This window comes from Lolium perenne, chromosome 5, assembly GCF_019359855.2.
Source record: "Lolium perenne isolate Kyuss_39 chromosome 5, Kyuss_2.0, whole genome shotgun sequence".
Classification (NCBI taxonomy): Eukaryota; Viridiplantae; Streptophyta; class Magnoliopsida; order Poales; family Poaceae; genus Lolium; species Lolium perenne.
Window position 1 is genome coordinate 235,339,214 of NC_067248.2, and position 12,737 is coordinate 235,351,950.

Consider the following 12,737-nt stretch of genomic DNA (forward strand, 5'->3'; position numbering starts at 1 on the left):
TGATTCGGTATACGCCTATCCGAATATTGCAGACTCAAGAAATGCAGCTGCAATTTCCATTTTTCGAAAAAACGGCAATGCAATGGCATTTTCCAATGAAAGTTGCATTTGTCGAAGCTTGAGAAATGTTGTCATTTTTGTGGGGTCAATTAAGAAAAACCACTAACTAGTAAGATCAGCTGCTAAAACTCAATATCATATTTTTCTTTTCACTTTTTGTTGGAACCCTAAAAAAGTGATGTGGTAAGAAAAAGAGTTCCCTCCAAGTGCCCAATCCCCCAAGCAAACCAACCTCTCACCCTCCAATAATTGCAGCACAAGGCTTCCATGCTGGTGTTAAAGGATGAACATGGCACTGAGGCTGAGAGGGGCCCTTCCCCATTCATTGTTCCTGCTTTAGAATCCCTGTCAGGGTTTTGATGAAGATGAGTGGCTTCTAGCAAACAACCAATAGCCCAATACTACAACAAACAAGAAAAGAAAAATGCTATACTACCCCTTCTCCTCCTCCCCTGCCTACTACTACTATACCCACTTGCCCCTCCATGGCTGTCCCTGCTCCATCGCCCACACCTGCACTTGCCTCTGCGAGCAAGTACTGACTGCTCCCCCAGTCCAGCTCCAGCTCCAGTCCCTCGGTATTTTTGTTGTGTTGCATGCGCGCGTCCGTGTGCTGCCCCCATTCCTCCACTACCCAGCTAGCTTCTCTCTCTCATCCCTATCATTCAAGATAAGCTGCCCGCTCTGCGCTTGCTCCCTGCTCATCTGGTGCACTCGCGCTCGCGCGCTCTCATGGTGGTCACCATGCAATGATTCTTGGTCGCTAGCTAGCTGGTTACCGCCCTCGTCGCGCGTCGCGGCATGCCTGTGGCGTGAGAGCGACCGGCCGGGGGAGACGACAAACCGGCGAGCAGTGACCTGACCCTGTGAGAGACAGAAAGCTCTGTGTCTGTGGTGGTACGGTGTGGCCAAGAAGCTCTGTGGCGTCGCGACTTCCATGGATTGGGATCTCAAGATGCCCGTTTCTTGGGACCTGGCCGAGCTGGAGCACGACGCGGTGCCCGCCATCGCCGCCCCCGCGCCCGTGGTGGCCGCCTCGAGCATTGTGTCCGCGGCGCGCGGCCCGCCCAGCCGGCCCGAGTGCTCCGTCGACCTCAAGCTCGGCGGGCTCGGGGAGTTCGGCGCGGCCCCGAACGGCGGCGCCGCGATGAAGGAGCCGGCGGCGAGGGGTGGCCCGGTCGTGCCGGTGTCGGCCGCGGCAGCTGCGGCGGTCATGCCGTCCGCCAGCCCGCTGAAGCGGCCGCGCCCGGGCGCCGGCGGGGGACACTGCCCGTCGTGCGCGGTGGACGGCTGCAAGGCCGACCTCAGCAGGTGCCGCGACTACCACCGGCGGCACAAGGTCTGCGAGGCGCACTCCAAGACGCCCCTCGTCGTCGTCGCCGGCCGGGAGATGCGCTTCTGCCAGCAGTGCAGCAGGTAACAAACAAACAGGCATCATCACCATGCACCAAATTCTGCAATTCCATCTCATATCAACAAATCATTCTCCACCCGCACATGACTCAATTTAGCTCATCCGCCACATCACTTTCAAGTTTCCTAATCGACGCCGCCCGCGCATCGATTTGATTGTGATTTGCCAAGAGACCATTGCTCGAATTGCGGCAATGGAAAATCGGCCGGTCCAAACAACGGACCGACAGACGATTGCCGTCAAGTCATTTCTTCCACATCATTTTCTTTTTCACTGCTCATTATTCCCTTTGTTAAAAGTGAATATAGGCCAAACCAGTTCTTTCTTTCTTAGAACCCTGGCTTTGCCTTTCTCTTGCCTCAAATCAGCTCTTTTCACATCTCAAACACTGCTGATACTGGATTAGATGAGTATGCGTATCTCCCTGTCTTGTTTCAAGGATACACAGCTTTACCTTTATCTGGCATTAACTTTTCAGTCTTTACATATGGATGTACCCCCAAGCTTTTTATTTACCTGCTACTACCCTTAACTTTGGCAACCTGTATACCTGAATTATATCACTCCTCTTTTCCTACTTTTGTACTAGTAACTTTCTAACCCATAGGTGTGAATTATTACCAGTGAAAAGTGGCTGATGCATGCACTCCATGTGCCAAACATCAGGTGGGGCAGTCTCTTTTATGATTAGCCTGCTACATGTTCAAACTTGCCCTTGGATTGTCCCTTTTTACCCCATTCTTCTGGTTTGAATTTGAAAAATGATTAAATGAACTAGAATTTGTGCATCTTTTTACATTGACAAAGAAGTTACTTTTTATTCTGGCAAAGAAAAGTGGCTCTTTCTTCTGTGCTCTACCGTGGAATCCCTGCTAAAAAATACCAAGCAAATAGGGAGTTCAGAAGCATATCTATTTATCCATGGTTAACCATAGGTACTTCAGAATCAATAAATTTTTACTCTCAGGGTCTGGGTGTATGCCCTGAATGGTAAGCCCCACCCCTGACATAATCTCCTTCCCTTGCTGTATTGGTAAACCAGATCCATAAGAATTGTTTCACTTTCCTCGTGGATTCTTGTGTGCACCAGTATTTGTTGTGTGGGACTATTCATCCTTAAAGATGTCGCTGAACACATGAGCTGCTTTATTTATTTCTTGGCAGAAACTGGCCTACCACATCTGCGCCGATTGCTTGGTGTTGCTAGCCTTGTTTTCTCATATGTGATGCTGGGACCACTAAAGCATGTATTTGAAACACCGTTGCTAAATACATTTCACACATTGCATTTTGTGTGGAGCCGGTTGTGTAGGGACCCTTTAGAATGATTTTACTACTCATCAGTTAGCTGCATAATTAGGTTAACCTGCACTTAAGGTTAGCGCTCACGTTTAACTTCCAAAATCTAACTCATGTCTTCTCCAGAGACTAACAAAAACCTTGTTGTTCGATTATTGAACCGAAGAAAAACAGTGGTTCTTGGTATGGTCATCCCTTTCTAGCCAGACTATTCATGTATTTGTTTCTTTTGGAATTTTTGCCCTTAGAAACATTTTCATTTTAATTTCTGAACTTTCTGTAAATCCTATATTTTGTATTATGTCTGATTGATCTTCCGCTACAATTTTACTCCACGAAAAAAGAGATATATTTGTCAGATAACGGAATTTATACTCTCTGGGCAAATGTGGTGCTTGATAATTCAGATGTTTTTACTGTACATTTTTTCAGGTCTATTCAAAATTTTACGGAGCTGAAATCCTTGTAGGTTCAGTTGAGTTGAAAACTTTTTAGGTTTATTTGAGCTGAAAACTTTTCTAGTTCAGTTGAGTTGAAATACTTTTAGGTTTATTTGAGCTGAAAACTTTACTATTTCAGTTGAGTTAGTGGTATTGCTGATCCATAGTTAGCAACTAACTAATATCGTTTGCAATTATGGTTGAAACTATACAAAATTGTCAATCAATCATTTGGTCTTGTTCTCCTAGAAATTTTATATGAAGTGGGAGGTATTTCCAATGATTGCTTACTCAGTGGGGCAAAATTTGGATCAGCATACTGCTTGGCAGACTTTATCAGTGTTCCAACAGGCTGGTGCCATAGTGCCATATATACGTGTTGGAACCAATACCGTGGTCCAAATGTACAACAGGAGTTGCACTAATTTTCTGCGCTTTACAGGCCCAGTGTAGAACTTTATGAACTGAAGCCCCATGCACTCAAATTGTTTAACTGACGCACTGAAATCTGAATGGTCCAGCTTGTGTACTGTTTCCTCAGGGAATCTGTGTGGCCATTTTAATATGGAGTAGCTAAATATTTGGATCTGTTAGGTTGAGTGGCATGTTCGTCCGATGTAGCTTTTAATTATTCATGTTCCTTAATTACTATATCAGACAAATACATTAAGATCATTCCGCGTGGCCATTTTAATATGGAGCAACTAAATATTTGGGTTTTTCTGTTAGGCTAGCCATAGTGCTAGTATCATAGCTAGTATCATGCATCCTAGCCCCACCAAAAATGCTGATGTGGCAGATAATTATGGATGAGAGAGGAGATTAGAGTATCATAGGTAGATACTGTATCATAGCACACATCACGAGAAAAGTTAGTATCAAATAAATCTTGTACACAAATTTGTATTAGGATTCTACAAATCAATTAATATAGCAAAACTATGATACTACTAGTCTATGATACTATGCATTATGGATCTAGTATCATAGAAAAGTATCATATACATGATACTACTATATGATACTACCCACTATGGCCAGCCTTAGTTTGAGTGGCCTATTAGTCCCATGTACGGAGTAGCTTTTAATTATCCATGTTCCTTAATTATATCAGACAAGTGCATTAAGATCTATAGTGATGGTCTTGAGTGGATAACCTACGTTGTTTCTCCTAGAATATCATGCATGCTTTAAGCATAAAGGTGGTGCACTTGCATGCAATTCTCTCTGATCTTGTATGCCATACTTAATTATTGACATATTTGATCATGATATCATGTCAGTGTAGCACTTGCCTGTATTGTTAGAGTGACAAGCAAGCTGGAGTTACCTTTATTTTCTTATATCAATTATCAAGGTTGTGCAAACTCTTATGTCCAACATCTTCAAGTGTGCTATGAGTTTCTCTCTTCTTGCTAGAATAATAATCTACGTTTACCGTGTCATTAAAAGTGGCAGTATGCCACTAAGCGTGGTACTGATTAATACCATTCTTAAGTGGCTAGCTCTTATAGACTCCTTTTCACTTAAACATTTTTAAAGTTTCTTATCATGAACTTATGTTTCTGTAGGTTTCACTTACTTGTGGAGTTTGATGAGGCTAAGCGGAGTTGTAGAAAGCGCCTCGATGGGCACAACCGACGCCGCAGGAAGCCACAGGTTGATAGCATGAATTCTGGGAGCTTCATGACAACCCATCAAGGTATTTTTCTTGTCTAACTTTTCTTGTTAGCCTTTTGACTGATACTTTGACATAACTGAGATGTACAAATTTTATAGCAAGCTCTTCTAGCTAGACCCATAAATTTTATTTACAACCTGATTAATTCAAATGCAAACCCTCACTAAACTGAGGACAGTCGTTTTCTCCCTTTTTTTTTTTGGTTGTTCGAGCTACCTTATTCGCTTTCTTAATGAAAATGACGCACTTAAGGCATGTTCAAGAAAAAGAAAGCCGTCACACAAAATGCTCCTGCTAAGCTGTAGGCTGTAGTTTTATGTACATCTAGCCTATAAATCTAAGGTTTTACAATTTACTTGGGACATATTTTCTCCTGGGTAATTAAGCGATAATAAGCATAATATCTAGCTGATTGCACAATGCTGCATTTCTAATGTTTACATTGTTGTAAGTGAGAATTCAAATCAACTGACTGATTGCATTTGCATTTCAATGCTTTACATTGTTATAACTGAGTAGCAGTCTCGCGCTTGTTTCATGACGGCCATTTAGCTTTGTTTTCAAACGCAGGGACAAGGTTCGGGTCGTTCCCTGCTCCAAGGCCAGAGCCAAGCTGGTCAGGTATCATCAAAACCGAGGACGCCAACCCATACTACACCCATCAGGCCGTAAGCAACAGGCATAACTTCACGGGCTCCATGTCATCGTCATACTCGAAAGAAGGCCGGCGCTTCCCCTTCCTCCACGAAGGAGACCAACTGAGTTTCAGCACAGGCGCGGCAGCGACCCTCGAGATCCCCGTCTGCCAGCCTCTCCTGAAGGCCGCTGTTGCTCCACTGCCGCCGCCCGAGAGCAGCAGCAGCAACAAGATGTTCTCAGACGGACGGCTGACGCACAACATGCTCGACTCTGATTGTGCTCTCTCTCTTCTGTCATCCTCTGCCAACTCCTCCAGCATCGTCGACGTCAGCCGGATGGTCCGCCCCACCGAGCACGTCCCCTCCGCCGTGGCCGCCCAGCAGCACCTCGTTCCCAACCTGCAGCACTTCGGGAGCAGCTCCTCCTCCTGGTTCGCCTGCTCCCAGGCCTCCAACGGCTCTGGGTTCGCCTTCCCCAGCATGGGGAGCGAGCAGCTCAACAACACCACCCACCTCGTCCCAAGCTCGAACGACAACGAGATGAACTGCCACGGGATCTTCCACATCGGCGCCGAAGGCTCCTCAGATGGCACGTCGCCGTCCCTCCAGTTCTCGTGGCAGTAGTAATCTTCAGTGTAACATCAGAAGCTGTTCTTGGGTTCTTTTGTCAGTAGCTAGCTGTGGCCTTTTCTTCTAGTGATCAGGTGTCCCATTTGTTCAGTGTTCATTCCTTCTCTTTTTTCATCTTTGTGTATCTTGAATTTGTCTCTCGGCATCATCAGAGTTAATAAACCTTGCATGATTCAGAAGCAAATCTCTTTCAGATACTTCCGGGTTTGTCTGCCTTGAGTTCATCTTTTTTACATACCTCAGTTGAGTGGCACGAGCCCATGACTGTTGGCTATTTGTTTGAGCAAATGAATTTGATCATACTGGCTCAAGGAAGAAGCATGAAGTAGTCCTGGTTCATCAGCACCTAAGCATGCAGTAGTAGTGATACTATGGTCAAAATATTTCATCCTCCTCCTACTCCCTCTGTGTGGCCGGATGAAGCACTTGCCAGCGGACAAGCTTGGCGTGGTGGGAGGGTGTGGTGACGTGGCGGCAGGCGACTGCCTGCGTTGAGGAGGACGAGTTGCAATGGTGGGGGATGAGCGCAGGCCACCGAGGCGGCGACTGCAACTAGTCAATGTAAGCCTAGAAAACACTGAAAAAATCAATGTCGAATCAATTAGTGATCATCCATAAGAGCAAGAATAAGAAAACTAGTGTCAATAAGTATGCTGATGCCTCACACTTAAATGATCAACAAGCAGAAAAATGAAATTCAGCAACATATTTAACAAAAAATCATTCTCGCTAGCAACATTTTTTTTTGTCTGTTCAGGTCAGACAATGAGGCCGTACAGGTAAATGTTATAAAGAGAAGATTTATAGCAGGAATATGAGGGAAAAAAAAGCAATTTAGTCCTACTGGTTATTTTATATTAGATGCCAAGAAAAAATTGCAATTTAGTCACTACTCATCTGGAGTAGAAACAAAGTGGCAAAGAGAGTACATGTGACTTTTTTTTTGCACAAGCTGTGTATCTCAAGCAAGAACACATTAAAGGAGCTCAGCCTTTACTTTATTCCTTTCACATATAGAGAAAAGGTTACAAATACTAAAGCTACATAGCAACTGAGCAAAGAATAGAACAAAATACTTAAATTTGTGAACAACAATCTGTTCTTAAATGCAGTTTGCGGTTCTTCATTGTCAGGTGAGCTGATCTGAGTCAAAAACTAAGAAGCAGTCACCCTCTTCTAAAAAACTAATATATAGATTGTCATAAGCTAGCTGTTTAATAGGCCATAGCTATTTTTCTAGAACCATGGTCTCTGAAAATCTACTGGAGCTGTCTGCAGATAGTGGTTACATTATTGTAGGCCTGCACATTCATATTCTATACTGTTTACAGGTGTTGGTATTTCACCCTAGTGCCTATATGTCAGCTATTAAATTAAGAGCTAGCACGGTTGAAGATGTAGCCATCTGGTGTAATACTATCTCAATATATTAAATAACATATGTAATAGCAAAGATCCGTGGAAACAGAACAGACATTTTGACTCGATAGTATCAGTTTCAGAAATTGGCAAATTTTGCAGGATATAGCAATCTATATTTTATGCATACAGATTTGATAGTGAACTAAGTAACAAGAGAATTTGCTAAGAATGTAATGGGGTCGAGTATGAATTCGTCTCACAATGTCTACTAGTGCTGAGCTCAGACTTTGTATATAATTCCTAGACTTTCTTCAGGAGATGCAACTTGACAGCTACAATTTTGTGAGGTGATTTCAAGGAAAATATCCAAGAAATCAAAATACTCTAGGATCAGCACCTCAGCAAGAATTGACTACAACATGCAATAATCCATCATATATTCAAAAGAAAAGTGACCCTATCTCTATCTCCCAATCCATACTATCTACATACTAGAGCATGCGTTAACCCACACCATCCATTGCAACAACCTCCAACAGTACCTGAAGATGACAGAGAGCAGCCGCAGCAGCACAAAGGTGCTGATTTCTCTAGAAACAAGCAAAGGCACTGATTTCCTATAAACAAGTAAGGTGCAGATGTACTGACCTGTTTCTTAAGATTTGGGTCCTGATGGTCTTGGTCCCATTAGCACAAATCCTTAAAATGTCAGAATCTTTTGTCACTTTGCTACAATTATTGCTATGCTGTGATGTTTAACCATTAAGTTAACTTTGTGTGAAGGCAATGATTTGTGTCCTTATGCATAAATACAGCAAGCAATGAGATATCTGTTCTCCAAAACGGTTCAGGGGTTCATCAGATTTATGAGCGACCATTAAGTCACACTCCAGGCCAGCAAAGGCAAATTGGTTTGCTAAACAACATGAATCATGCAATGTCAACCTTCTTATGCAACCTGTATCTGGTTCTCGACACAGCTCCAGGCAGGGTTCTTCACTATCCCTTTCCCAGCCATGGCCTCCCTGACTTCAGCGGCATTACCCCAGTGCCCATCGCCAGCAAAGGCCTTCGATAACTGAACATGAGCAGACGAGTCATGAGGGTAGAGCTCGATCAGGTGCGCCGACACCCGGATCGCGATCTCGAGGTTGCCGTGGATCTGGCAGGCGCTAAGCAGAGCTCTGTACACCGACACACTGGGTTCTATGGGCATGTCATGGACCAAAGACTCAGCTTCTTGGAGATGGCCAGCTCGACCAAGAAGATCGACAATGCACGCGTAGTGTTCTTGCCGTGCCCCTGCGAGAAACCCGTCAGTTTTCATCAGGTTGAAGTACTCTAACCCTTTATCGACCAGACCGACGCGGCTGCAAGCTGTGAGCACCAACAAGAAGGTTGTATGGTCCGGTTGAACATTCAGTCTCCTCATCTGTTCAAACACCTGAACCACCTCTTGTCCATACCCATGCTGAGCATACCCTGACAGAAGAGAGTTCCAGGAAACCAGGTCTGGCGCTCGAACCGAGGCGAAAACATCAGTGGATTTTCCTATCTCGCCGTGTCTGGCGTACATGGACATCAAACCGTTCTGGACATTCACATCGGATTCGTGTCCTGTTTTGAGGATCAGAGCATGGACTTGTCTTCCTTCTAGCAATGAGGATGAGTTGCCTATAGCCTTCAGCATGCTGGCAAAAGTGAACACATCTGTGTCAGCGCCATTCCTTCTCATCACCATGAACTGGTGAAACGTCTCGTCGCCTCTTCCCAACGAGGAGAGTCCCGAGATCACGGAATTGAGTGATACCTGGTCCTGACATGAAACAGCCGTCTGCACCTTCCTGAAATCTTCTAAGCTGCCACACTTGGAGTACATGGTCAGAAGAGTGGACAAGACATACGGATTGTGCTCGAGACCCTTCTTTACCACTTCGCAATGCGCTTGCCTGCCATGATCTAGGTCCTCAGGGCTCGCGAACGAGCTGATGAGGCTACTGTACGTCATCACGTTCGGTGCTACCCCGGACTGTTGCATCTCCCTTACCAGCACCATGGCGTCAAGAGGTTTTCTCGCTGAGGCGAACCCGCTGACAAGCGCTGTGAACGTAGCCACGTTCTTCTCCTCCGTCTCCTCAAGAACCCGCCGGGCAGCTGACACATCACAGCATTTGGCATACATGTCCACCAGCACAGTCCCTACGACGACGCTGCTGCTACCGCAGACACCGCACTTGAGGGCGACGCCGTGCAGCATCGCTCCGACGCCCACGTCCTCCATCCTCGCGCAGGCGACCAGGACGCTGGACAAGGCCGACGCGGTGGGGGAGACGCCTGCCCGTGCCATGCGTACAAACGCCTCAACGGAGAGTCCGGGCTCACGGGACCGCGCGTGGCCGTAGATGAGGGAGCTCCAGGTGACACCGGTCTTCTCAGGCATTTCGTCGAACAGCTGCTGGGCCTCGCGCAGGCAGCGGGAGCGGCAGTACAGGTTGAGCAGGGCGGTGCCGGCGAAGACGTTGGCCGCGAAGCCGAGCTTGGTGGACGCCGCGTGGAACTGCCCCGCGGCGGACCGGCTCGGCGGCACCTCGGCGCCGGCGAGGAGCTGGACGAAGCCCCGTGGCGTTCGCACGTGGCGCATGATGCCGTGGCGGCGTCGCCTCGCGGACGGGCGGGCGGGTTCGCCGTCCGGGGAGCGGCGGGGAACTTACGGCGCTGTTGCGGGGCGTGCGTGTCGCCGCCGGCGCCCGAGAAGACGCAGCTTGCTGTTTTTTTACACCATTTTTTTTGAGAATCTTTTACTCCATGGCTGTTTGAGTGCCTTGACTCGGTTAGGCAGCCCAACTAGCCATGGCTTTGGGCCCAGCAACCCTTCCAAGCCTGGCTGGGAATAGGCCCAGCAACCAGCCACAAGCCCACAATACGTTCCTCAAAATCCAGAAGGAAAAAAAGGGGCAAGCCACCGCCGCCGCCGCCACACCGGAGACCGGGCCGAACATGCACTGCGGCCATCATGGATGCTGTCAGGGCCCGATGGCCGCCGACGACGATGAGGTAGATAGGAGAGGGGCTCGTGCCCAGATACAGGAGAGGAAAACGAAATAACAGGGAATAAAATGTAGGGTTTTTGCATAGCGTGCCTCCCAACCTCCCGCTCCTACCCCTTTATACTGAGGAGTAGGACCACGCTGTTTAGATTATTACATTTAACAGGTTCAAAACGTGAGTAAGCCTGTGACTAAGACTAGAGCAACTGACGCCGTCGGATCCCTCACAGGCATTGCCAGCCAGAAGATGCACAGGGCCTGACAATGCCCCCCCCTCGAGGCAAGACCTCAGGGCTTGAACTCTGGCCAAGTCTTCATCACGAACTCGGCGTCTTCCCAGGAAGCTTCATCCACTGTCATTCCTTCCCAATGAATCTTCCACTGAGGCACCGCGACGTCATAGTCTTCCACTGGGTGCTTGCGAGGAATCATGCGGCGCTCCACGACTGCTGTCGGGAATAGTTTGACCTTACCTTCTGGAGTAACCAGTGGAAGCGAAGGAGAAGGAACAGCATTTGCGCCAGTGTGCTTCTTCAGGTGGCTGACGTGAAAAACATCATGTAGTAGAGTTCCAGCCGGCAATTGGAGTTTATAAGCTCGTTTGCCCACCAATTGCGTGATTTTGAAGGGACCATACCAACGAGGAGTGAGCTTCAGTGGGTTACCTCTACCCAGGGCATTCTCTCGCTGTGGCAGCATTTTGAGGTACACCATGTCGCCAAGCATGAAGGATCTTGGAGTTCTGTTTTGATCCGCATACTTCTTCATCTTAGTTTGTGCCTTAGCAAGGTTTTGTTGAAGTAATGTGATCATTCGTTCCTTGGCACCCAAGGTTTCTTGTGCTTCTGGAGACAAAGCTGTGACATTGTGGAGTTGAGTGAGTACAGGGGGTGGGTACTCATACAATGCTTCAAAGGGAGACATCTTGATGGCTGTATGAAAACAGCTGTTGTACCAGAATTCTGCTGCTGGCAAGTAATCACTCCATTTCCTTGGTTCTTGGAATGCCATACATCTCAAATACTGCTCCATGCATTGGTTGACCCTCTCTGTTTGACCATCTGACTGTGGGTGATAAGCTGTCGAGAAGTGAAGGGAAATCTTCATTGCTGAAAATATTTCTGACCATAACTTGCTGAGGAATATGGAGTCTCTGTCAGTTGTGATCACTGTAGGAGGCCCATGCAATTTGATAATCTGTGCCATGAACAGTTCTGCGACAGTTTTCACTGTATAAGGATGAGATAGTGGGATAAAATGGGCATACTTGGTCAGGCGATCCACCACAACCAATATGACATCAAATCCTTTTGATTTTGGCAGCCCTTCGACGAAATCCATGCTTATCTCAGACCACTTGGTGTGTGGAATGTTTAGGGGATCTAGCAACCCTGGGTATTGCACCTTTTCTGTTTTGGAAATTTGGCAGACAGGACAGGAAGCAACCTTTTCTGTCACAAATTCCTTCAATTTCGGCCAATGGAACAATTGCTTGAGCTTGTGGTAAGTGACTCTCATGCCAGAATGTCCCCCAAAAGCAGAAGAGTGAATGGAATCAAAAATTTGCTGTTTGAGGTTGGTAGCTGATCCAATACATACCTTGCCCTTGTATCTCAGTACCCCAGATTGTGCAGTATAGTGAGGGTGGCTGTCTGCATTGATAGTCACTTCCTGCAGAATTCTTGTGTATTCACTATCTCCCTCATATGACTTTGTTATGTCGGTGGCCCAAGTTGGTACAGCTAGTGCCACTGGTAGGCAAGATTCTGCAGAGACTCTTGGTTGGTATTGTCTGGAAAGAGCATCAGCGGCCTTGTTTTCCTTGCCTTTCTTATATTGAACAGAGAAATCGAATTCCAGCAACTTGAGCATAAGCTTGTGTTGTATTCCTTCCAATTGCTTTTGATTGCCAATGTACTTAAGACTGCACTGATCTGTTTTAATTATCAATTTGTTCCCAAGAAAGTAATGCCTCCATTTCTTTACTGCCTGCAGAATAGCCATAGCTTCCTTTTCATACACAGACAGTACTCTGTTCTTTGGTCCCAATGCTTGACTGTAGTATGCCAAGGGTCTGGATTGTTGCATCAGCACTGCTCCCAGGCCAGTATCACAGGCATCTGTTTCTACTGTGAAAGGCAGGGAGAAGTCAGGTAATGCTAGGAG

The 12,737-nt window shown here is 46.6% G+C and overlaps 3 protein-coding genes across 6 annotated transcripts in view; 2 read left to right on the forward strand and 1 right to left on the reverse strand.

Moving 5' to 3' along the window:
- Positions 1 to 509: 509 nt before the first annotated feature.
- Positions 510 to 6,359, forward strand: LOC127302305 (squamosa promoter-binding-like protein 18). 4 transcript variants are annotated; one of them, XM_051332721.2, is made up of 4 exons: positions 510 to 1,476; positions 2,099 to 2,140; positions 4,785 to 4,915; positions 5,447 to 6,359. In XM_051332721.2, the coding sequence occupies exons 1-4, from the start codon at positions 998 to 1,000 to the stop codon at positions 6,154 to 6,156; spliced, it is 1,362 nt and encodes a 453-aa protein (XP_051188681.1). In that variant the 5' UTR covers positions 510 to 997; the 3' UTR covers positions 6,157 to 6,359. The 4 variants fall into 4 exon arrangements, with proteins under 4 accessions (XP_051188681.1, XP_051188682.1, XP_051188683.1 ...); XM_051332722.2 differs by having other exon boundaries at positions 515 to 1,476; positions 5,465 to 6,359; XM_051332723.2 differs by lacking the exon at positions 2,099 to 2,140 and having other exon boundaries at positions 516 to 1,476.
- Positions 6,360 to 8,334: 1,975 nt separating this feature from the next.
- LOC127302304 (pentatricopeptide repeat-containing protein At1g11290, chloroplastic) lies at positions 8,335 to 10,365 on the reverse strand. The gene has a single exon (XM_051332720.2). The coding sequence runs from the start codon at positions 10,163 to 10,165 to the stop codon at positions 8,474 to 8,476; it is 1,692 nt and encodes a 563-aa protein (XP_051188680.1). The 5' UTR covers positions 10,166 to 10,365; the 3' UTR covers positions 8,335 to 8,473.
- A 97-nt stretch (positions 10,366 to 10,462) lies between these two features.
- The window catches only part of LOC127302306 (uncharacterized), a 122,744-nt gene continuing 120,469 nt past the window's right edge, over positions 10,463 to 12,737 (forward strand). Inside the window, exon 1 of the mRNA XM_071820354.1 lies at positions 10,463 to 10,540. Within this exon, the coding sequence (XP_071676455.1) occupies positions 10,538 to 10,540 (3 nt within the window). The 5' untranslated portion in view covers positions 10,463 to 10,537. The remainder of the gene's footprint in view (positions 10,541 to 12,737) is intronic.

Coding starts and splice junctions, on each gene's coding strand:
- LOC127302305 (XM_051332721.2), top strand. CDS start 998: ATGGATTGGGATCTCAAGATGCCCGTTTCTTGGGACCTGGCCGAGCTG. Junction 1,477..2,098: donor TTCTGCCAGCAGTGCAGCAG/GTAACAAACAAA, acceptor AATTATTACCAG/TGAAAAGTGGCTGATGCATG. Junction 4,916..5,446: donor CTTCATGACAACCCATCAAG/GTATTTTTCTTG, acceptor ACGGCCATTTAG/CTTTGTTTTCAAACGCAGGG.
- LOC127302304 (XM_051332720.2), bottom strand. CDS start 10,165: ATGCGCCACGTGCGAACGCCACGGGGCTTCGTCCAGCTCCTCGCCGGC.